This window comes from Meles meles, chromosome 8, assembly GCF_922984935.1.
Source record: "Meles meles chromosome 8, mMelMel3.1 paternal haplotype, whole genome shotgun sequence".
In the NCBI taxonomy this organism is placed as follows: Eukaryota; Metazoa; Chordata; class Mammalia; order Carnivora; family Mustelidae; genus Meles; species Meles meles.
This window is the reverse complement of record NC_060073.1, coordinates 119,491,634-119,517,337: the sequence shown is the minus strand read 5'-3', so window position 1 is coordinate 119,517,337 and position 25,704 is coordinate 119,491,634. Positions and strand designations below refer to the sequence as shown.

Genomic DNA, 25,704 nt, shown 5'->3' with positions numbered 1-25,704 from the left:
AAAATTTCAGAAAATTGACAACTATATGTTTTCCTATAATCAGAGGGAAAACTTTACGAAGTTATGTGAATCCCTTTAAAGGCCTTCTTAGTTTTTAACCTGGTTTCCTTGTCTTCCCTGTCTCTAAAATCCTTTCCTTCTTCACAAAACCACACTGCCTACCAGCAGAGATTCTCGTCTGTTAATACAGCCACTAACCTCATGTGTCTGCTGAGCACTTAAAATGTGACTAATCCAAACTGAGATATGAAAATACACTTAGTACAAAAAAGATAAAATATTCTAATAATTTTTATATTGATACATTTTGAAATATTTTTGATATAAGGTAAATAAAATGTTGAAATTAATTTCTACCAGTTTTTTTTTAATGTGACTATCAGGAAATTTTAAATTACATATGTAGCTTACAGGTTTGTTTGTTTTTTAAGGTTTTATTTATTTATTTGACAGAGAGAGCACAAGCAAGGGGAGCAGCAGAGGAAGAGGGAGAAGAAGGCTTCCCACTGAGCAGGGACGTGGGATCATGACATGAGCCAAAGGCAGATGCTTAACTTACTGAGCCACCCAGGCGCCCCGGGCTTATGTTCTGTTTCCAGTGGGCAGTGCTGATAAATTATGTCTCACTGTGGGACCCAGGGGTTCAGTCTGGTTGGATAAAGGAACTTAAAGCTGCACTTACACTGTACATTATATAAGGTCGAGGAAGCACAGTCAGTCTGAAAGACCTGGGGGGTTCTTATTTTTTACTCTGATAAAACACAACATTTACCATTTTTAAGTAAGCCACTTAAGTGGTACTCAGTACGTTCACATTGCTGTACAGCTGTCGCCATCCTCTTCCCAACTGAACATCCCGTTAGACGCTTAACGCCCCACCCCTTTCACCCAGCCCCTGGCAGCCACCTTCCTGCTTTCTGTCTTTGAATTCGACTAGTCTAGGTCATATGACTGTGGAGTAAGAGAATATTTGTCCTCCTGCGATTGGCTTATTTTACTTGGTGGAATGTATTCAGGCTTCACCCATGTTGTAGCATATGGCAGGGTTTCCTTCCTCTCTAATTCTGTTGTATGTGTATGCCACGTTTTGTTTACGCCTCTGTCGAGGGACACTTCAGTAGTTTCCACCTTCTGGCTATGGCGAACAATGCTGTTAGGAACATAAGTATACAAACATTTGTTTGAGCCTCTGCTCTCACTTCTATGGGGTATGTTCCCAGGAGTGGAATTGCCAGATCATACTGTAATTCTCAGTAATTTTTTGAGGACTCACCCTACCCTTTTTACAACTGCCTGTTTTGCATTCCCACCAGCTTACAAGGATTCCACTTTCTTCACATCCTCATAAGTACTTATAACTTTCTGGGTTTTGTTCTGTTTTGTTTTTAACAGTGGCCATCCTAATGGGCATAAAGTGGTATCTCATTGCAGTTTTGATTTGCATTTTCCTAATGATTAGTGAAGTTGAGCATCTCTTCATGTTCTTGTTGATATTTGTATATCTTCTTTGGAGAAATATGTGTTCCAGTCCTTTGCCTGTTGTTAAAGCAGATTATTTTTGTTGTTGTCCAAATGTGGGAGTTTTTACATATATTCCTGAATCAGTTGTTTATCAGATACATGATTTGTAAATATGTTTTTCCATTCTCTCAGTTGCCTTTTCACTTTTGATAGTTCCCTGATGCATAAAACCTTTTAATTTTGATATAGTCCAACTTACTTTTTCTTTTGTTGTCTATGCTTTTGACATATCCAAGAAACCATTGCCAAATCCAATGAAGCTTTTTCCCTATGTTTTTCTCTAAGAGTTCATAGTTTTAGCTCTTATATTTAGGTCTTTTATCTATTTTGAGTTAATTTTTGCATATGCTATAAGATAAGGGTCCATTTTCATTCTTTTGCATATTTTCCCACCATCATTTGTTGAAAAAGACTGTTTCTTCTTCATTGAATGGTTTTGGCACCCTTGTGGAAAATTATTTTACCACACGAGGGTTTATTTCTAGGCTCTCTAATCTATTCCACTGGTATAGAGATATCTGTCTTTATGCTGTGGCTGTACTACCTGGATTAACATAAATTTGAAGTAAGTTTTTAAATCAGAATGTTGTGGCTATTTGTGGGTCCCTTGAGATTTCATATAATTTTAAGGTGAATTTTTTAATGAAGTCTACTAATCCATGAACATAGGATATCTTTCCATTTACGTGTATTTAAAAAAAAAATTCAGCAATGTTTTGTATTTTTGGTGTCCAAGTTTTTTACCTCCTTGGCTAAGTTTATTCCCAAGCATTTTATTCGTTTCGATGCTACTGTAAATGGGATTGCTTTCTTAATTTCTATCTAGATTATTAATTGTTGGTATATAGAAATGCAACTGATTCTTGTGTATTGATTATATATCCTGCAACTTTGCTGAATTTATTTATTAGCCCTAACAGTATTTTTGTGGAACCTTTAAAGTTTTCCGCATATAATATGCCACCTGTGAACAGAGATAATTTTGCCTTTTTTCTCGCCATTTTGGATGCCTTTTATTTACTCCTCTTGCTCTGACTAGGACTTCTAGTATTATGTTGAATCAAGTGCTGAAAGCAGGCTTCCTCGTCTTGACTTGAGGGGGCTCTTGAAGGAGATTAGGTGGGAGTGCCTACTCTGCTGTCTCCTCCCTGCCACGGGGTTAGGACTGTTTGAAGATTTGTCGCCCTATTTCCCAGAATTGTAGTTCCCTAAATCTCAGTTACTTGGACAATAATAATGCTCGGGCCAGTGAAGATCTTTGGAAGGATGGTTACTAGTAACCCATGACAATAAAAATCTTAAAGAGTTCTTATCTACCGCTTCTCAATCCCATACATTCCAAAGAGCAGAACCACGTGGCAATTTCTTAACCAGTGAGTCACCAGCTTCCTTCTTCATTTTTCTCATCGTCCAGTAAATAATTACTGAAACACACATACACATGTTTTCCACAAATAAAATTAATTTTTTGAGACAGTTGAAACTAGAGAACATGAACTCAAGTGCCCAGGCAATCAGAAATAAATGAAATAGGATAGTTAAGAAAAATAACCCCATAAGGGTTATGGGCAGGTGTTTGTTGTCATGTCTGGATAGGAGTTCAGGGTTGACAAATCTTGCAGATTTTCAAGAGAAGGTGGAGTCAAGATTTTTATGTAAGTTGTATGGACTTCTAGCATAGTTCAGACTTAATATGACAGTCAGTTTTAAACTTTTGGTCTAAAAGAAGAAAGATTTATGGTATTATCTTAATTGCCCTATGATTTGCAAGGCTGCTTCTTTCACCAATGAATTTATTTTTCTCATTCCAGAAAATAGTGTAGCTTTTTAGTAAAGAATTCTTCCACAGCAGGCTTTCAGAGGTGAGAACATGGATGCAGGTCTGCCAGAAATGAGAAATAAGAGCCTTCCCTTAGTTGCAAAAGGCTCTGGAATTGCTACATATAAAGATACTAAGATGGTTAGTGAAGAGCCTTTTTTTTTTTTTTTTAAATTTAAAATGTGTTGTTTCTAAGTAAGTAGACTTTTGAAATATGAAAACACCATTACATAACAAATCATTAGTTTGAAACTATTTTCTGTGTTCAGATTTTTGAGACTTATTCCCTCATTCAGTTACCTACTTTGTGTTTCACGTATAGAGCTTTTGAAGAAAAACGAAAAGAACAAGAAGAAAAAGAGCGACAAATCAGAGAACAAATACTTCAACAAAGAAAAGAGAAGTTTGAAGAAGTCACTGAAAAATTCCAGCGTGCTCATATTCCTCTTTCACAACGGAGGAGAACAGGTATCTGAACTTCTAGAACAATATGAGGATAAAAATGAAAATGAGGGGCACATGGGTGGCTCAGTTGGTTAAGCCTATGCTTTCAGCTCAGGTCATGATATCAGGGTCCTGGGCTCAAGCCCCACATTGGGCTCCCTGCTCAGTGGGGAATCTGCTTCTCCTTCTCCCTCTGTCTACCTGTTTGTACTCTCTCTCTGTCAAATTAAAAAAAAAATCTCAAGAAAATGAAAACGTTATCATATTCAACGTGAGTACACAATAAAATGGTAAATTAAGAAAAAAAGTATAAATTGAAACTAAAAAGCATACCTTTTGAGCAATAAGACTTTAACCAAATTAAAAATTATAATTTGATTTAGGTTTAATTTGGAGAATATACTGTTGGTTCTGTTAGTAAATTTTGAAAGTTCACAAGTGTGATTTTACTTTATACTGGCTTACAGTGTTTTGTCTTTTTTAAAACTGATGTAGTAAACAGAAAATTTAATGTTCAGGTTTGGCAAATTAGCTTCCTGTTCATTCAGGCATTTAATTCACATTTTGGTTCAAATTCTTACCTAAGAGACTGACAAAATAAAAAGAAATTGTATAGAGTATTAAAGTCTAATAATCTAAGGCCAGGAATCAATTAAGAATTTAAATACGATTATAGTTGATTCTTTGGTACCATATCTACATTTTTAATACCTTAAATAGTAACATGGAATTAAGTATAAAATGTCAAAGCTTCAAAAAGAAAAGGACAGGGACACCTGAGTGGCTCAGTTGGTTAGTATCTGACTCTTGATTTCAGCTCAGGTCATGATCTAAGGGTCATGAGATTGACACCCATGTCAGGCTCTGCACACTGAGCATGGAACCTACCTAAGATTCTCTTCTCTCCCTCTGCCCCTTTCCTAATCCCTCCTTGCACACATGTGTTCTCTCTAAGAGAAAGAAAAGAAGGAAGGAAGGAAAGAAAGGGAGGGAAGGAAAGAGGGACAAGCAGAACCTTTATGTTCAGCAAACGTATGTTGTACTATACTGTACTTAGCCCTGGGCTGAGATAGAAAGATAACCATTCTCTACCATTAAAGATCTCACAGCTTATTTTGGAGATGAAAGTAATGTAAACAATATCAATAAATATATTGAGAATCTCTGTGGTAACAGAATATGTAAATTTCTCTGTGAACACAGAAGGAAGAGCGCCAAACCTATACAGGGACATCAAGGGCACCATCCCTTAAAAAATGACTTAATTTGCATCTTGAAGAATGAGCATTTTGCCAAGCAAAGAGAAAAAAAATTAAAGTTCCCAATAGGGGTGCCTGGGTGGCTCAGTGAGTTAAAGCCTCTGCCTTTGGCTCAGGTCATGATCTCAGGGTCCTGGGATCGAGCCCCCCATCAGGCTCTCTGCTCAGCAGGGAGCCTGCTTCCTCCTCTCGCTCTGCCTGCCTCTCAGCCTCCTTGTGATCTCTGTCAAATAAATAAATAAAATCTTAAGAAAATAAAATCCCCAACAGAAGGAAAAACTTTTACAAATAAATTAGGTATTTTAATGCATCCTGAAGCATAGGATGGGAGAAGGTGAAGAAGAATTAATGTGAGACTAGAAAATAAGCTAGAACCAATGCTCAAAGTGCTTAGCATATCATGCTAGAAATTTCACTTGTATCCAAAATATAATCCACCTAAAGTTTTTTTAAAAGCAACCTATTACTGGGGCGCCTGGGTGGCTCAGTGGGTTAAGCCTCTGCCTTCGGCTCAGGTCATGATCTCAGGGTCCTGGGATGGAGTCCCACATCAGGCTCTCCGCTCAGCGGGGAGCCTGCTTCCTCCTCTCTCTCTGCCTGCCTCTGCCTACTTGTGATCTCTCTCTGTCAAATAAATAAACAAAATCTTAAAAAAAAAAACCAACCTATTACTGTGTCAGTAAGAGTCCCTACTGTAATTGAAAAGCAATCTGATAACATTAAGTGAGGACGATATGAGACAGCTAGTAATACCCCTAAAAATAACAATGACTTGGGGCGCCTGGGTGGCTCAGTGGGTTAAGCCGCTGCCTTCGGCTCAGGTCATGATCTCGGGGTCCTGGGATCGAGTCCCGCATCGGGCTCTCTGCTCAGCAGGGAGCCTGCTTCCCTCTATCTGCTTGTGATCTCTCTCTCTCAAATAAATAAATAAAATCTTTTAAAAAAAATAACAATGGCTTAAATATGATTGGGTTTATTTTTCTCTTGTATAATGTGAAGTCCTGAGGTAGGCAATCACAGCTGGTTTGAGGACTATGCGGTGTCACTGGGAGCTCAGATGCCTTCTGTCTCTCGGCTCAACTATCCCTAGTTTGTGATTTTTATCATCACCCCCCTGGTCACATTTTAGCTGCTGAAGCTCCAGCATCATGCCAATGTTGTAGGCAGGAAGAAGGGAGAATTGTAAAGAACAAAAGGTTGTACCTCTGAGCTCCTTTTAAATTATTTTCCTAACAATGTCCATGTGTCTACTTATGTATAATCAGCAATGCCCATGTGCAGGGAAGACTGACAAAACAAAAGTGTTGAGTAATTCTGCATCGCTGCCATGACTGTGAGTGTGCGGTCTGTTGCCAAGGAAGGAAGGAAGGGAAGATGGATAGTGGTAGGTGGGAAACTTGAGGGTCTCTACTACAATTAGATCTTCTAATGAGAAAGATAATTACAGTGACAACAGGGAGGTGGATTGAAGTGAAAACATACTAAAGTAGATAGACTAGCCCGAGACTGTTCCAGTACTTATGGCAGGAGGGGCAAGCTGTCCTGCATATGGATAAAAGAGGTAGTATGTTCAAGAGAGAGAATCAGTAGATTTTAGTTACTGATTGATGGAGAGTGGGCAAAGTCTAGATGGAGAGCATTGCCCCTAAGACTTAGCAGAGAGTCTCACATATTTTTATACTTTTTTAAGGAATTAATTATTTTGATAGATGATGATAATATCAAGATTATGGATAAAGATGGAGAATCAGAATAGAGGTGTGAACGATCATTAAGTTTTTTTTTTTGTTTTTTTTTTTTAAAGATTTTATTTTATTTATTTGACAGACAGAGATCACAAGCAGGCAGAGAAGCAGGCAGAGAGAGAGAGAGAGGAGGAAGCAGGCTCCCTGCTGAGCAGAGAGCCCGATGCGGGGCTCGATCCCAGGACCCTGGGATCATGACCTGAGCTGAAGGCAGAGGCTTTAACCCACTGAGCCACCCAGGCGCCCCCGATCATTAAGTTTTAAATGCATTGATTCTGAGCCTTCTGTGGCTCATCTAAATGGGGAAATCAAATCAGCAACTAGAAATATGGGTCTGTGGGGAACCTAGGGGACTCAGTCGGTTGGGTGTCTGCCTTCAGCTCAGGTCATGATTCCAGGGTCCTGGGATCAAATCCTTCATTGGGCTCCTTGCTCAGCAGGGAGCCTGCTTCTCCCCCACCATCTGCCTGCCGCTCCCCCTACTTGTGCTTGCTCACACTCTCTTTCCTCTCTGTGTCAAGTAAATAAAGTCTTATTTTAAAAAAAAGAAAGAAAAGAAATATGGGTCTGAAATTTAAGAAAAAGATGGAATAGAGATGTATATTTAAGAGTCACTAAGAGGGGTGCCTGGGTGGCCCAGCTGGTTAAGCGACTGCCTTTGGCTCAGGTCATGATCCTGGAGTCCTGGGATCAAGTCCGGTATCAGGCTCTCTGCTTAGCGGGGAATTTGCTTCTCCCTCTGAGCCTCCTCTTTCTAATGCTCTCTCTCTCTCTCATTTTCTCTCTTTCAAATAAATAAATAAAATCTTTAAAAAAAAAAAAAGCGTCACTAATGAGTGATATATACTTGATAAATGAAGCCATGCTCGAGATACGCTAAACCACAGGGCATAGACCACAGATTGAGGGTAGGGCCTAACATAGAATCTTTTTTTTTCTAAAATAGTATTTTAACGTACACTACTATTTACTGTAGGTAGACAAGAGAAACTAAGAGGTTTTGAGAAGTCCTTCTCAAGAATGCACAATGGCAAAAGCAAACAGGAAATAATGTATAAGAAGGCATAGGAGAAGGTAGTTCGAAGAAAGAGGATGTGGTCAGTTACTGTAAATGTCTAAGAAAATTACTTACCACTTATGGGATGCCAACTACCAAAAGGTCTGGGTACAAAGAGTCAGGAGTTTTAGCAAAAACAAATGACACACTCGCATAATGGAATAATATACAGTTATTAGAAGAAATGATGGAGAAGCTTCGTGGACTGATGTGGTAAGTTTTCCAGCAGAAGGAGGTTTACTGTGAAGTTACTGAGGCTTGAGTTCCATGAGCCCTCACTGTCACAGCCCCTACACCTAATTTTATATGAGTACTTTTGCATTATTTTTCCTTTTTTTTTTTAAGATTTTATTTATTTATTTGACAGACAGAGGTCACAAGTAGGCAGAGAAGCAGGCAGAGAGAGAGGGAGGAAGCAGGCTCCCTGCTGAGCAGAGAGCCCGATGCGGGGCTCAATCCCAGCACCCTGGAATCATGACCCGAGTGGAAGGCAGAGGCTTTAACACACTGAGCCACCCAGGCGCCCCTGCATTATTTTTTCTTAACGAAGTCTCCCAAGTTGCATAAGCCATATGCTCATATAAAACTTGTGTCTATCCCTGATTTTCAGGACATATTGTTAGTCATAAAAAAATGGCCCAGATCATAAGATATAATATTCTGCCTTCTGGCGAGAAAAGAGGGAAATTAGAATATATATTTATATTTGCATAAAGAAACAGTTATAGTGTATACAAATGATCAAGAACAAGACTTCCAAATGTGTATTATGTATATTTTTTAACTTCTTTTTTTTTTAGATTTTTTTTTAATTTATTTATTTGACAGACAGAGATCACAAGTAGGCAGAGAGGTAGGCAGAGAGAGAGGAGGAAGCATGCTCCCCGCCGAGCAGAGAGCCCGATGCGGGACTCAATCCCAGGACCCTGAGATCATGACCCGAGCCGAAGGCAGCGGCTTAACCCACTGAGCCACCCAGGCGCCCCTATTTTTTAACTTCTAATATGGACATATTATGCAAAATGCCAAGTTAATATTTTAAGAAAATTCAAAGCTGTGAATGAAGAGCAGAAACAGCTATGAAAGACAACTGTTAGATAATTGTCTCATTCGTTTAGTTTATTCCCAAATCCGAAGGTTAACCGAGACAGTTTGGAGGTGTCAGTGGAGAGCTCGAGAGTAGGCTACCCCACCTCCAGGCCTTGAGTTTTCTGCGGTAGGTGACCGTGGGGAACCTGGGCCTCCGCTGAAGCAGACGGGGGGAGAAGTGGCGCCCCTAGCAGGCGGCTGTGCTTCCCCTGGAGCAGCAGGGCGGGAAGAGCACTGGGCGACATCGGACAGGCAGGGCATGCTGAGAGCAGTGCACCGCCGAAGGCTTGAGGGAAGCGGGCACACATGGGAAGCAGGGCTGGCTAGAAGATGTGCTGCATGTATGTAGACAAACGTCCGCAGAATCTGTGATCCTGAACTGGGCCCCCGTCTCCTCCATTGCAAAATGGACATTGAAATAGCATCAACTTCATGGGCCGTAGTGAGGATTAAATTTGTTAATACAGCATGCTTGAAAATAATGTCTGTAACAATAAGCACTCTGTGAACAGTAGTTGGTGTTTTTTACACTTCCAATTTTCTTCTTAAAAATATTAATAAACTTTGGGGCACCTGGGTGGCTCAGTTGGTTGAGTGGCCGACTCTTGATTTCGGCTCAGGTCATGGCCTCAGGGTTGAGGGAGGGAGCCCGCCTCAGGCTCCACCCTCCGCAGGAAGTCTACCTGAGAGTCTCTCCCTCTCCGTCTCCCCTCCCTCTGCTGGTGCACTCTTGTTCTCTCCCCCCCCCCAATAAATAAATCTTTAAAAAATAAAAAAGAATAAATAAAGAAAAAAGATCAAATATAGTGGGGTTTGTGTGCCAGAATGAAGAGCCTGGACATTTTTCAAAGTCTTTTCCAGTTAAATATACTCAAAATTGGCAATGTAACAGTTTCTATGTGGGGAATTAGATATCTAAATCTAAAATATTTACACTATTTTAAAAGATACTTCTTTTTACAAAAGCTTTAAAGCACTATTTTATTACTGACCATATACTGACCAAGAAATATTATATATTTCTTATATAAGAAAGAGATAATTGAAGATGAAGTGATTCTGTACTATTTGATTTTTCTCTATTATCCCTTTAGTTTTTCAAAAACGAGTTCCTCTGTTGGAAGAAGCCCTCAAGCAAATTCAAGAATCCAATTTAAAATCAGAAGTAAACCTCCTCCCTTCCTACAGACCAACAATAAATTGGAGGTAAGTAATTTATTATTACAATGTATAATTATTAATATGTAACAATTATACAGCTTTCTGCTGAGTTTGTAGGCCTTTTCCTCAGTTACTTCTCACCTTTGTTGTAGAGTTTACTATTTTCATAGATTAATTTGAGGTAGAGGAGAATAAAAATTGCCCAAGAATAAGGCAAAATTCTAATTCATCTTTGGTATTACAGTGCTGCCTATATTAATATTTTTTTATGGAAGCCTTTGCTGAAACTGTTTTAAAATACTGATGTTCATTATTTATCTTTACTGAGAGGAAAAATGTGTTGAATTATAGTAATACAAGTTTAGATAAAAGGAGTAATTTATGGTAGAAATGGGTTTTTCCTCATGGAAAAATATATCTTGGATGTCTTGAAAAAGCTAATGTCTCCTGGTTCCTCTCCAGAATAGCTTAAATGAATCATCAAGGAGCAGTAGGATGGATTAGCCAGAGCACCCTGGACCATCTTATATTTTCCATTTGTTGACTATAATGTTGACTGAAGCCGCAGCATGCACAGCACTAGATCAGGCATTGTAAAGGGGACGTGGGGAGTATGACCCTGTAAAATGCAGTTCCTAGTATACAATACAGGAAAGAAGCGACAGTGCTTCAAAAAGTATAGAAGAGTCCCGGGGCGCCTGGGGGGCTCAGTGGGTTAAGCCTCTGCCTTCAGCTCAGGTCATGAACTCGGGGTCCTGGGATCGAGTCTAGATCAGCTTTTCTTTTTTAATATGTCACTCCAGTCTACTGTGAACAAATGTGAATAATGGATTGAAAGAGGACAAAACAGGAGGCTATTTCAATACATGTCATTGAAATTACGTGAGCTCAGAGCTCTAGAGAAAGAGGTGGGCTTCCAGTCACAGAACACTGCACAGTGGATGGGACACAGCCACGAGGGTGTGGACTGCGATGACAGGTCTAGGACAGAGCACCGAGAACAGCCACATTTAAGGAAGCAGAAGACAGAGGCCTCCAGATAGGAGCAGAAGGGTTGGCGCAGGACTAAGAGAGGGTTGTATCATGGAAACTGAAGAAGGGTAGAGTTTCTTGGGGGGAAAAAAGCAGTTTATAGAGATCAGATGGCTTCTAGGGAGTCGGTAACACAGTTTTTATCCTCCCCTGGAACAGGTGGCACATTTAAGAGGGGTGACGGGAGAGGGGTTAATGAAGGAACTGGAAAGCCAGAACAGGTTGGAGGAGCCCCCAAAGAACTGACCACCACAGAATCAGTAGTACCCCCACAGACCAGATCTGGAGGTGTGTGTCCCCGCAGAAAAAGGCTGCCAGACAGACCCTTGTGTCCTCGGTGGAGGAGCCCAGCACAGTGGAAGCTAGAAGACCAATGATCAAAAACATCTTTCTCCTGTCACCCTGGCTCTTTCTAGTACCTTCCATTGGCCCAACCGAGCCATAAACCAAAAGACAAGGGATCATTTCATCTCTGCCAAGCAGAGACAAGTGGAGAAGCATGGAAAGTGAATCTGGAAAAGAAAGGGTATCCAGTGCAGACACAGTGTGTCCCCCGTGTTGCACAGGAAGCAGTCAGCCTGGGACTTCTGTCCGAGTAGTGTCAGGGAGGGGATGAGGACAGAAAAGAGAGTGCCATGGGTGGAAAAGAAACGGAGAGTGAGAAAGTAAAGATAAAAGTTTGTCTATGAAAGGAAAAGAGTGATAAAACAGTAGCCTGAAAGGATGACATCAAACTGATGAGTCCCAGAACTGAGGCCAGAGACAGAGGAGGAAACCATGTTGAGTGTCTTACGTTCCTCTTTTGAGTGTGACAGTGATTGGCATGGTTGACCCTGTGAGTGAGATGCGGTTCTCCTCTCAGGACAGGTCTGCAGCTACGTTATAATACACATGTAATATGTGTAAGGGGGTCTGTTACAGAAATACTAGCAAAGCGATCGAGTATGAAATGTGAAGTAGGGAAGAAGCTTGAAGGACGAGTACCAGGTGTCTAATGAGGGGGCATAGGTTGGGTTGAGCACCTCCAGGCCCGCAGTGTGGTAGAAGACACGGACCCCTAAGGACGTAGAGCTTGTCCGGAGTGACAGGACTGTAGGGTATGTTGCTAGTAGGAGGAGATAATCTAGAAATGTAGACTGAGATAAATGTGAAATGTTTCTATGGCTAGCTGGGAAGTTGGAAGTTTGTTCCGTAACTGGTAGGGAAGCAGTGAAGGTTTTTAATCAGGGACTGATTTTTTAAAAACGTATTTATTTGAGAGAGAGAGAGCAGGAGAGGAGTGTAGGGGAGGAGCAGAGGGAGAGGGAGAAGCAGACTCCCCGCTGAACAGGGAGCCTGACTCAGGCTCTGTCCCAGGACCCTGGGATCATGACCCGAGCCGAAGGCTCTTTGTCATTGTAGAAAGATATTGGTGTGAATGTTGGAAAATGAAAGGCTGGAAAGAAACTGAAGGGGACAAGAGAAGATTAATGGGATAATCCGAAGGATAGAACATTAGTGCTTAAACTGGAATAATACTATTTTATATAGCAGGAAAATGATAAGTCTGGAAAGGAATAAAAATATTGTGAGTGGGTAGAAGGAAAGGATGAGAGAAGGAATGATACACCTTTTCACGGCACAGAGAAGTGATGTAAGAAAGAGGATTTAAGAATGTTGACTAGCTAGAAGGGTAAAATGTGGAACATGGAGCGATTAATGCCAGGGAAATCAGGAGGTATCCAGCCATGAATTTAAAAGGACTTACGTTAAAAGGATAGTAGTAGTGAAGTCGGAAAGAAGGATAGAAGGAAAATACATTTTATAGAAATAGATTATGGAGGGGCACTTGGGTGGCTCTGTGGGTTGAGCCTCTCTGCCTTCGGCTCAGGTCATGATCCCAGGGTCCTAGGATTGAGCCCCGCATTGGGCTCTCTGCTCAGCGGGGAGCCTGCTTCCTCCTCTCTCTCTGCCTGCCTCTATGCCTATTTGTGATCTCCGTCTGTCAAATAAATAAATAAAATCTTAAAAAAAAAAAAAAAGAAATGTCTTATGGAAGTTAAATGATGAGTTTGGTGTATGATAGGATAAAGAAAATGAAAAAAAAAAGCAAAAATGATCCAAAGAAGCTGAAATTTTGATGATTTGATGTCTTGATGATTGAGAGCATTTGTTGACTTTAAAAATAAAAAGAAATGAAATGGTACAAGTTTGGCAAGATATTGCTAAATTTCCTTGCAGGTGTCTGAATTGAGGGGATACATATCCAAGTACAAATGTATAAAAACAATTGGACCTAAAATGAAGTGAGAGACCCAGATTATGTAAATACAGTTGAAAGTCATGTATTGTTTATGTTGTTGCTTCATTTTTATATGTAGTTATGTCCCCCCAGCCCGACTGTGATATTCTAGAGAATAGTGGCTAAATGGTACACAAGCAGGTACTCCCTGCGGCAGACCACAGAGCAGTCCGTCCTTGTATGCCCCTCTCCCCACACGTGACCAGATCACGGGCTGGGTGTGTAGCCACCTTCGCTAGAAACCCCATGTTCCAGACAGGAACCAGTATTCCTGGTGATGGCTCCATGTGGATAATGTCTAGGTCCATGAGAGAGACATGTCCAGTCGTAAGAATTCCCACACTTGGGGAAAACCAAAGCTGCCAGCTTCATATCAGCTCTCTGTGGTTGATGCAGTCCTCTGGGTTACACAGAGTGTGGGTGGATAAGCAAAGAGGAGGGTCCCATAACCCTCACAAATTTCAGTATAATAATTAAAAGTGATTTTTCAGACGAGTGCACCTTGTAAAAACTCACCAAAATGCACAGTTGTTTTGTTAAGTTAGATGATAATTCAGAACTTTACTGGATTTCAATACATTAGCGCTTTTTTAAAGTTTTTTATGCATTTATTTGCGAGAGAGAGAATAAGCAGTGGGACAGGCAGAGGCAGAGGGAGAGAGAAGCAGACCCCCACCTGAGCAGGAAGACCGATGCAGGGTTCGATCCTGGGACTCCAAGATCACAGCATGGAGCCGAAGGCAGATGCTTCACCAGCTGAGCCACCCAGGCACCCCAGTACATTTGCTTTTACACTAAAACTTTACAGATTAAAACTACAGTTCAGTCAGTATCTTCTTAACAGAATTACCTGGAGTAAGGACATAAAATAATTATGTCTCTTTTGACCTTTTGGAAGTTTTTTTTTTTTTTAGTTTTACAAGCATATTTAATAGATCATTTATAAAGCAAACATCCAGTTCAATGTTTGGCTGAAGCGTGCTTCCCCCTCCCACTCTGCCTGCTGCTCTCCCTGCTGGTACTCTCCCTCTCTGTTAAATGAATAAATAAAATCTTAAAAAAAAAAAAAGAAATTCCAGCATATAAAGGACATGCAAAGAAAGGAGCTCAAGAAAGAACCTGAGAAGGAACAACTAGAAAAGCAGGAAAAGAGCCAGGAAAGCATGGGGACATGCAAACCAAGGGGATAAAGTCAGAAAGACAGCAGCAGTGCGGCAGCGTCTGCTTTTAGTTAATCTCCAGCAAGAGCAGTACCTTGGGGCGCGGGAGGAAGCCGGGCAGCCGTGGCTGAGGAAATTGGGGGGTGAAGGCCGCATAGCTCTAGAGTACTCTGTGGGAAGGCAAGATAACGGACATTGAGAGGGGGAGTTCAGGGTATTAAAAATTCCAAATCATTTCGTATAAAAGCATTGTGCATTGTTGTGTACGGGTTTTCCTTGCTCACAGGCTTCTTTTTCTGTGTATCAGTTGTCAGCCTTCGTGTTGTCAGATATTTTCTTTTTTTTAAAGATTTTTTTAAGATTTTAAGATTTTATTTATTTATTTGACAGAGATCACAAGTAGGCAGAGAGAGAGGAGGAAGCAGGTTCCCCACTGAGCGGGGAGCCCGATGCGGGGCTCGATCCCAGAACCCTGAGATCATGACCTGAGCTGAAGGCAGAGGCTCAACCCACTGAGCCACCCAGGGGCCCCCAGATATTTTCAATTAAATAAAAGGCTCTGTAGTGCTAGGAATGAAGGTATAGACATTTTTCCCTCAACACTGTACATTTCCTTAAAGTCTTAGGAGAGATGAAGTGTCAGACAACTCTGATTTCCCTGTAGCACCCAAACGTACAGTTAACATTATCCACATCTGTGCTGGGGCCGCTGAGTAGCATACATCGTTTTGTTTTCCGAGAGATGAACTCCGTTCTCAATTAGAGTACGTAGTTTTCACTTATTATTGTAATGCGCTATTTTGACTATGACAGTCTACACCTATCTGTATGTATACACATGCATATGAATGTTATATATTTGGAAAACAGCAAATGTTTTTAATAGAATTTATAGAGAGAACACTATGACTAACTTATTAAAACATTGAATTTCTCTCCACAGATAACTAAGTGTTCAATAATGTGTATGAAAATGCTTTGTAAATTATAAAATACTATACAAATATGAAATATTAGAAGATTAAGGATCAGGTGTTAGGTTAATAGAAATACATTTTTTATTTATTGAAAATATGATTAAGGTACAATATTGAAAAGCTATTGTCACATTAAAAATGCACTATATGTGGAATATAAACCTAAAATGTGTTAAGGAATAAAGTAATGGCAGGAAACAGGGAGCATCCAAAGTAGTTGATGCAATCAGTCCTAATAAACAATTGTTCCAATGTGGAAAATACTAGTGGCAGATAAACATAATTTAAGATATCAGTAATATGATCATCTAAAGGCAAAAAATTGTATGAAGAACTAGAAGGCATTTAATGCTAAAGCCTCAAGAGCAGTCAGAGGATAGATCCATACGAAGACAGAACCTGCCTCGGGAAATAATGAGATGTAAGAATGTTAATAAAGAACTAACACTAGAAATGCACGTAATCAGCCTTCCGTCACAGCGAAATCCTTATCACCCTTCTGAGAGATGCGAGGGAAAAGAAGCTGTATTTTCCCCCATATTAAGTTTTTATACTTTAAAATGATGATGTCAGATATCTATCTCCAATATCCATGTATATGTGGCCACGCAGCTGAGCTGAGCCACAGGCAACCCTGAGAGATCTGGCCAGAGCTGAGCAGTGATCGCTTTGACCTGTGTTTTTCCTTTGTACCAGTAATTTAAACCAGATTTTCTAGCTCACATTCATTACATATATGACTACCAGACTTCTAAAAGGTGAAAATACTCCTGAGAGGAGTCAGAAAAAGGGAGCGTGAGTAGCAGCACACATGACTCAGCACATGTGAGAGGACACTGGTTGATCAGAAGAACACATGCGTGGACCCTCAGGACAAAAATATACTAGGAATCAAAAGCCTAGAGGCAGCCTAAAAAGTGTCAACAACAAAAAGAACATCTTAATAAGGCTTTCTCTCTACCTGCCTGTCCAAATGCTTTTCGACCTGTGCAGATCCATTCCTGCCTGTCCGGCTGTCTCCGCACCTTATCCCTACTTAACTGATCAGCTCTCCCCTCCACGGCCCCCGTTGCTATCTCACCAGTCCCAGATTCTTCCTGGCTGTCCAACTGTCTCTGCCCTCCACCAGCCCCAAACCTTGCCTGTCCGTCCATCTGTCCCCTCTGCTCTCCCCAAGACCTCTTTACCGGCCTCGGTACTGTCCTACCCCGTCAAATATCTTCCTCACCCTCCAGCGCCAGGGACCCCCAGCTTCTCCAGCAGTTTCCCACATCTACCAGCCCCGATTCCTTCTGGCCCACCTGACCATCTACCCCACCCGCCGCAAAGTTCCACAGTCACCCCTCATCCTGACGCACAGAGCAAGTTATTTTACAAAACTTTCAGACCCAAACATTTCCCTCCACAGCGCTCTACTCCAGCCACTCTAATGCCTGCCCTCATCCGGCGTTCCCTTCCAGCTCGACTGGTTGTTTCCCCAGCCCCTTTGGAAGCTCTTCCCGTTCTGAAGCCTTCCTGTTTATCCGCTCATCCCCCTCCCCAACCGGTCCCCACTCTTTCTGCTATCGGCCCGTTGCCTGAACATCCCGCCACCCCAGATCCTCTTTGGTCCGTCCAGCGGTCTGTTCCGCAAACCCCCCCAGCGTCAGATCTGCCGCAGGCCTTTGTAGACCATCGTCTTGCCTCAGCTCACTGCCACCCACCTCCCTGCTGCTCCCCAGGCTCTTCCTTGTCTTCATCATCTTCCGCTTCCACACCTTCTGCGTCCCCTGTGCAATCCTCTTCCTCCGTCCTTTCCTCTTCTTTACCCTCCTCTCCCGCCTCTCCATCCTTAACTCCTCCATCTGATTGTCTGTTTCCTTCTCCTCTGCATTCAGCTCCCTCTCTAGTCCATCCTGTGTCTTCCTCCTTTCCCCCCACGCTTTACTCTCCCTCTCTTCCTACTTCCCCATCTTCTTTTATTCCTGGTCATCCCCTCCACCTTCCTCACTGGGGGAAGAAAGTAGAGAAGAGAAGAGAAGCAAGTGGAGTAGAGAAGAAAGAAATAGAGAAGAAAAAGTTGAGAGACGTCAACTTTAAAGGTAAATAAATTGGGTTTATTAGATATTTTGTAGATCTAGCAATATTTTGTTTGGGAAAGGTGACTGAAGGGGAAGGACTCTGTGAGAATAGGAAAACCTAAAAGGCAGAGAGAGAAACATACTCTCCGCATTCAGGAACTCGTGTTAAATACCTTCTTGCTCTCCATGACCCCCCTGCGGTCACAAAAAGATAGGCTGGAATCCAGTAACCATTGACCTTGACTATTCCAGTTTGTCCAAATAAAGATATATATGTGTATTGGAGATAGGTATATGTTACGTGTGGCTATGTATCCTCCAAACATGTTTATCCTCATTAAAACAGGAGTCACTGAAGTGAGGCGGGACTGAGTGCTCTTAGGAACCCCGCGGACGGTGCAGTGCATCAGAAGTCAGCTGTTTGACACCCTTCCTCCCACCCCCCAAAACAGTGCTGCTCTGCTCTTTGCTGCTCACTCTGTACCTGTGCTGAAGTAGAACTTGCTAGACCTTTCCAGGAGACGCAGAATTCTAATAGAAGGGGGCGTCGCCCACTGATGTCCTGTGGTGGCCCTTCAGCACACTACAGGCGGAGCCTGCGCTGAAGATACCCCTTGTGTAGCCTGAAAACCAGCTTGTCTTTGTGACACAGCTGAAACCCAGTGTGATTATCCTCCTCCGTCAAGGAAGATCCAGGCTTCCGAACCTAGTAAAGTAGGAGGGAAATTCCTGTCGGCCCCCAACAGACAGGTTCCATATTTTCTATCCGCTTGACCCTTCAGCCAACTTTATTTAGGTTACGAGAGTATCTACCAGCGATAACATCAGCCCAGAACTAAGGGTACTGCAGCACAGTTTTCTCCAGATAGAAGTGCTCTTGCAGAACTAAGGAACGACTCTCCGTATTACAGGAGTTCCTTCTACATCTGGCCCAAACAGTAAGAGAAACAAGACTTTGTAATCGAAGTCATGAATAATTGGGTTTTCTTACATGAAGGTGGGGTGCTTTATTGGCACTATAGCCCCACAACCATTTTTATTCTACTAGTGACTGCCTTAAATTCCCTTTCCAATATCCTTAGATGTGATTATCTGAACACAGACCCCCCCACACACCCATACAACATAAATGTGTCATTTGTGTAGATAGGGAGAGGTTAACTTTATTTAAATGTACTAAATATTTTTTATGTATGGTTCACAGAGCTATAGATAATGCCTTGCCTTCATCATTGTCAAAAAATGATCACAAGCATCAGAAACATCTCTTATCCAAAATCAGTTGTGGTAAAGAATTGAAGGAAAACAACAGGGCAAACTTGACTACTAACAAAGATGCGTTCCAGCTTAAACTGGAAGAAACTCAGAAACTCCTAGAAGATCAGCATCTAAGCAGTTTGCAAGTATGAAACTATAAATATGTTAATATTTTAGTATCTAGTAATAAATCTGTCCCATCTCTGCAGTGATTTACACAAGAAAAGTATGCCATTAAGCAAGGATGGGATGTGGATGAGTCAGCACAAATTCATCATAGATACTACAGAAATAATTGTTTAGATTTCTCTACCTTTTCAATCCTTTCTCACTCTGCTTTCTCTCTTCTTTTTCCATCTCTCATATTTGGAAAAATATGCTCTATGAATGTTATTTTCTGATGAAACATGAAAGCTATTTAAAACTACAATGTAATATAAGTATCATTGTTAGAGACTGGATTATAAAAAGCATCCTGAAAATTATAATACTTGTGGACATTAGCTAGAAATGGCATTTCTGTTCTATCTCTGGTGTGCCTTCACTTAGGTTTTTTTCCCACAAAGTGGATTTTACCTGATTTTCCTGAAATGTTCATGTACTTTATTTTTCATGAGTAATTACACACATTTATGAGATTCTTAGTAGGCTGATATCAAGATTAAACTCATAACCTTGGTCTGATTGATCCAGTAACTAAATAATAATGACAAGGCTTTAATAAAAAGGAAAGCAGGAGGCTGCTTCTGGCTATATGAAATGCCTTCCTGTCATACACAATGATAATTCTGAATAAAACGTATGAAACAGCTGTTTTTAGACATTAGGCAATAGACAATATAGGACAGGATCTTGAAAAAAGGAAAACCAATGAGATAAGCCCTATAATCTCATGGGCTTTCTACCTGGACATATCCTTTGGCCAAGCCTCAGAAAAAATCCACACCCCCTGCAGAGGCACATGAACATTAAATTAAGCTACACAGCACATGGAGTGTGGTCGGTCAGTGGTATGGTGCAGGGACAGACACACCCACACTTGGGGTGAGCAGAGCGTGGTGTGTGGGCCTGTCAAGTCCCTGTGTCACACACCCGAAGCTCAGGGAACTTTGTGTGTCAGCCGATCTCAAGTCTAAAAAAATGAAAAATTTGAAAATTTATCTAGAGGGGAAAGAAAGATCCATAGCACGTGAGTAAACAAAGATAAGACAGACCACATTAAGGTTGGGCCAGAATACAGTGAAGTATTTTTGAAGTTCTGAGATCTGAAAACTCCCGGCCTAAAATTCTCTATCCAGCTGGCAGTATCCTTCTGGAACGAAGGCAAAGTGGGCATCTTCCGACAAACAGAGCCGACCAGCCCGCACTCCCCGGCACTCACCCAGCATCCGCACTATACGAAATGCCCCTGGAGGTTTTTCAGGCAGAAGGAAAATGGTATCAGATGAAAACTGAGTGATAGTGGGTTAGTGGTGGTTAGTGGTGGATAGGTGTGGACTTCCGGCATATGGTTCTGGATTGTTTGATAAGGTGGGTATGGGTGACTGATTTGTCAAAATCCATCAAACTTTACATTTAAAATGGGTGCATTTGGTAGATAAGTCTACCTCAAGGACGCTGATTTTAAAACTGAAACAAAGACAAACTAAAAGTGTAAACCAGTACAGTTCGCATATCAGTAACTTACAAGCAAACGTTGAAGCTGATAATGTTTCATTTCTTAGTGATGAGACAAAATATGGGGGGAAAAGTATAGTGAAATCAGAAGTTGCTAAACAACTTCTCAGGCGCTTTGGGTTATGAGGCCATCACAGACCTATAACAACAAAAATCTTAGAGCCATGAATATCACATACATCTAGAAAGACCCTCAGACCCAGAGTTCTATATCTCATTAGATGTCATCTCAAAGGAAGCTCTTGAGGGTTTACTTGTGACTGTCAGCGCAGCTCAGCCTCAGAAACAGGTGTGCACAGAGTGTGCTCTATTTTGTTCGGATGAGGCCGAGTGCCCATCCCTTCCAGAAGACACCAAAGCACGGAGGGTGTGCTAAGTCAGTGGTAGTTGTAGTAATGTCAGACTCTCGTTTCAAAACTCATTTCATGTTACTATGTCAATAAGCATTAACTATAGAGACTAAAATGTTTTATTCTGGAATTGATTTACTGGGCTTCTTCATTTATTTAATGGGCTAGAAAAATAAGGTATTTTTGTTTAATATCAGAATATTTAAATTTTCTAAAATTTGTAAAAAAAAAAAAAAGACAGTCATTTCCTTTCTTTTGAGTCCATTTAACTTTTTGAGAAGGTTTACAATCTGAAATCCTCTTGAATATATTTATTTATATGTGATACTAATTAATGCAGTCTAGGTATATGTGAGAAATTAGAAATATCTTTAAACACATAACATACTTTGAAGTGATGATGAAATTTTATTAAAGACTGATAAGTTCCATGAAATTTCATTGAAATAGTGATGAGAATGTCTATGAAATTCATAGAAATTATTACTGTTCTAAGTCTCAAAAAATGACTCATTAAAATCAATAATTGTCAATTCTACAGCCTAATTAGAATTGCCTGGATACTTAAAAATACAAATACATGGATCCCATCTAGGTAGTAAATCATTAGGACCCAGCGTAGTTATTTCTACAAAGCTCTTCCCGTGGTTGTAACCTGCAGTCAGAGTCTAGAACCCCACAGTGTAGGCCACGAGAGTCCCTGCTCTCGGAAGATGTGGCCCTCCCGGCGGGAACCTCACACTGGGGTCACAGAGCTTTCAGAAGCCTCATGCAAGTCCAGTGAAGCTTTCAGGGAAAAAATACCCTTTGTAAATAACTATTTTTCACATGGTGTTATAAAACCTTCAAGAAACTCAGTACTCCCAGTGGACTAGCAATAGTAAAATTATTTTCTAAGCTATAACCATGGTTAGAATAAAGAGGTAGTTGCTTTAGGCACAGAAACTAGAGCAAACACAATTTATTGTAAGTCTTCGTTGGCTCCCTCCTTTTCCCTCTGAGGACTACACCAGGAATACAGATCATTTAGACACTTAGACTGTTGATAGTCATAGTACTTTATTGTTTTATGCCAAGGGCAGTAGGGCTCAGTACAGTGGTGTATCAACTCATTAATTTTGGTTTAAAAAGTTCTAAGCTATAGAACAATGTTCTTTTTTTTTCTTCTTTCAGATATTTTGTGATGAAGTTAATCAGATAACAAATTCTGAAACTCTCTCAAGTATAGACAGTCTTGAGGCTGGGGAACGTGAAGAAATATACTTAACACTTACGGAGGAGCTCTGCACATGGAGCCAGAAGAACTCCGTTTCTCTCAAACCAGTCAATCTGCAGTCAACTAATCTGAGCGGCAGTGATGAAGGCCAACTGTCATTCTCTAAAACTCAGCGTATAAACAACTGGCTCATAAGTGTAAATGACCCAAAGACAGACACTGTCACATCTGTCTCAGATATTTTAAGTAAAGCGAATGTCCTGCCTTGTTGTGAGTGTCTGAACGGTGAGGAACAAAATCCGCCTGCGGAGAGAGTGACAGAGAGTGCTGAGCATTCAGTAGCCTCCGTGTACAGACCCTCCGTATTCGGAAGGGATGGAAAATGCTCAAAGGTCTCCGAAACGAGCCCTGTGAGGACAGCCGACACCTGTTCTGGCACATTCAAAAGAGAGAGACCCTTTGTTACTGAGAGCCCAACATTTAAATTCAGCAGAGTCGGGACGGCTCCAGATTGTCTAACACGGGAGCCGGCGACGTTTGCAGACCACCGCGGCGCTTCTGCATTCGCAGCAGAGAGCGCAACCGCTTCGTTTGTGCCCGCGGTGACCCGCACAGCTCTGCCCTGCAGCGGGCCGGCGGCGAGGCCCTCGCCAGAGAGCAGCCTGCGAAGACTGGTCGGCCCAGCGCAGTGTTCGGACAAGTTGGGAGGCTTGACCAAGGTCAAAGATGACAAGTTCCAGGACGTTCACCGCAGTAAGGAAGGCCCGCCCTCGTTTTCAGACGGCTTCCCCTTTGCCCGTATACCTCCCAGCTCCGCTTCGGACCGTGGGAAACACGCAGGAGCCCAAACTTCCGCCTCGGGGTGTTGCGTCATCACTAAGTGTGACTCGCTCGGGTCCATCGGGCCGCACAGGACGGTGAAACACAGCGCGCACGAGAGGGGCGGCGGGCGCTTCCTGAAGAGCATTTTAAAAAAAGACTCCAAGTGCGAGCTTGGCCGTTTTAAGGCGCTAGTAATAAACCGCAGCGGCAAGTGCGGAAGTCCGAGAGCGGCTCTCCGAGACAGCGTTGAATTAACGAAAGAGAAAGGTACAGAAACCGCAAAGACGGTTAAAAAACTCAGGTGGTTTGACGAACCTGGAGATCCCGCGGGCCAGGCGCTGAAGAGCAGGCCCGAGCCGTGTCCACAGCGGGGTCCGCCTTTCCACCCTCAGCCGCGCAGGGGAGCTGCGGGCAGCGGGGCGCGCTCCCTGAGCGCCACCGGGGCAGCGCGGCCACAGGAGGACGGCGTCTCGGAGACGGCCACCGCCCCCGGTGCACCTGCCGCAGCCCCCGTGCCTCTCACCTGTTTTGTGCCTTCCGGCTGCGATGCGGCCGAACAAGCCAGGCCCGCCTCCAGAACTGGGGGACGGCCACCCCCGCGGCCCCGGCGGGGCTCTAAAGCTGAGACGGCGAGGCCACGCGGTGCCGGAGCCCGCAGGAGAACGAGGTCTGCCCCTGCTCAGGGCGCGCTGTCGTGCACGCTTGGAAGGGACGCCGCGCCCCGGCATTGCTCGGCGGGCAGAGCCCGCGGCCCCTGGGCAGCTCAGGGCACACTGCCTGTGCCTCCGCCTCCGCCCCGCAACACGAGAGGCAGGAGCCCGCGGGCATTTGGCTGCCCTGCAGCGCCACGTGGAGACCCGCAGCCGATGACGGCGCCAGGCTGCCTCTGCGCCAGCCCCGTGCTTCCTCTGGAGCGCGGCGGGCTCGTCGCGTGGGGTCGGCAAGGTGACGGGCCGCCCGCACACGTGCCTTCGGAGCCCGCACCTGCGATGCCTTCTCCACCACGTTGTTCACCGCGCCAGATCCGCGGGGAAGCAGCCGGCTCGGGCGGCACCGGGGCTCGTCCTGTCCCCGGAGACGGCCACCGCCCGCCTCCCCTCGGGGCCGCCCCGGAGGAGTCCGTTCCCAGGCGGAAGGCGTGGAGTGACACACGCGGCCACAGGGAGCCGGATGCCGGTAAGCGCGCGCGTCCCTACCGAGGGCGCAGCCTTGGAAGTTCTGCGGCGCTTTCCGCGTGCAGCTGCGGCGCCGTTCTCTCCCCACCCCCAACGCCGCACGCAACGGGACCCGGCGGCGCAGAAACATGCCTCCGCATCGTCTGTCCTGGTCTCTGTCGGTGCCTTTCCTTTTCCTGTAAACGCGTGGTCAGCTGCCTAGTTACACGCTAGTGAGACGTGCGCGCAGCCCTCCTGCTCCTGCCCCGAGCCCTGGCCGCATTCCGCTCAGCCCTTTGCACGCGTGGGTTTGCCTGCGCACAGGTGATGAGCTCCCCGTCCACGCCGGTATCCTTGGTCGCTGGCTGACTCCTCCCCAAGCCCTTGTCCTCTGGGGAGTGAACTAGATGCCCCTGAGTTTTCCTGCCAGGAGGAACCACCTGCCTCTTGAAAAACAGATAGGACTTGGGGGAAAAAAACAGAAAAGCAATTCTTTTCCCAAAGAGTAAATAGATGATGTAAAGAGGGAGTTAGTTTAAAATTTAATATTCAGAGTCTTCTTTAATTAGACAGATTTTAAGGACAGGGGGCTTTCCTTGTCATTCGTCGCTGTCTGCCCAGGTCCTGGCACTTGGTAGTCACCCACACTTTTCTTAAATTGAGGGCACGGAAGTCATATTAGCAGATGGGAAGCTAAATGCAAAGACTCTAAAAATTTACGGTACTTGTCTGCAAAAATAATTTTTTTCATTTTTTAAAAAGATTTTATTTATTTGACAAAGAAAGACGCAGCGAGAGAAGGAACACAAGCAGGGGGAATGGGAAAGGGAGAAGCAGGCTTCCAGCCGAGCAGGGAGCCGGATGCTGGACTCTACCCCAGGACCCTGGGATCATGACCCGAGCCGAAGGCAGACACTAAATGACTGAGCCACCGGTGCCCTTTTTGTTCCCGTTTTTTCATCACAAGTGCGGTCCTCCTCCCCATCCCCTGCTTCAGCCATCCCCCCATCTCCCCTCTGACGACCCTCAGTTGTATTCTTTATAGGTAAGAATCTGTTTCTTGGCAAAAACCGAGATTTTTAAAAATTATTTTTCTCACTAAGAATTCCATTATCTTTTAATCTAGGATTTTACAATGTAACTTTAGTTTTCACACTACATCCCCCCAAAAAGAAACCATATAGATTGAGTAAAAACCCTTGTGTACCTGTATGTATGTCTGTATATACCCCATGTCCCACCAGTTTGTTCTCTAGAGTTGAAGAGTCTGTTTTTTGGTTTGTCACCTTTTTTGTTTGCTATGTTTCTTAAATTCTACATAGGAGTGAGACCATATGGTACTTGTCTTCCTCTGACTTATTTTGTTTAGCATTAAACTCTCCAGATCCACCCCTGTGGTTGCAAATGGCAAGATTTCATTCTTTATATGGCAGAGTAATATGCCTCTGTGTGTGTGTGTGTGTGTGAGAGAGAGACATTCTCTTTATCCCTCCACCTGTCAGTGCACACTTGGACCGCTTCCATAATTTATTGGCTCACATGGTAGCCCTGTTTTTAATTTGTGAGGCATTTCCACACTGTTTTCCACCAGGGCTGCAGCAGTTTGCCTCCCGCCAGCGGTGC

At 43.1% G+C, this 25,704-nt stretch overlaps 1 protein-coding gene across 14 annotated transcripts in view; it reads left to right on the top strand.

Annotated features, from left to right (window-relative positions):
* CEP126 (centrosomal protein 126) overlaps positions 1-25,704 on the top strand; it is a 109,466-nt gene that overhangs the window by 45,872 nt on the left and 37,890 nt on the right. For all 14 annotated transcript variants that reach the window (XR_006819952.1, XR_006819951.1, XR_006819950.1 and 11 more), the window contains exons 3-6: positions 3,663-3,808; positions 10,029-10,140; positions 18,810-19,008; positions 22,063-24,103. Coding sequence is in view for 3 of the 14 variants with exons in the window: in XM_046015013.1 (XP_045870969.1) it covers positions 3,663-3,808; positions 10,029-10,140; positions 18,810-19,008; positions 22,063-24,103 (2,498 nt within the window). In the remaining 11 variants the exon portion in view is untranslated. The remainder of the gene's footprint in view (positions 1-3,662; positions 3,809-10,028; positions 10,141-18,809; positions 19,009-22,062; positions 24,104-25,704) is intronic.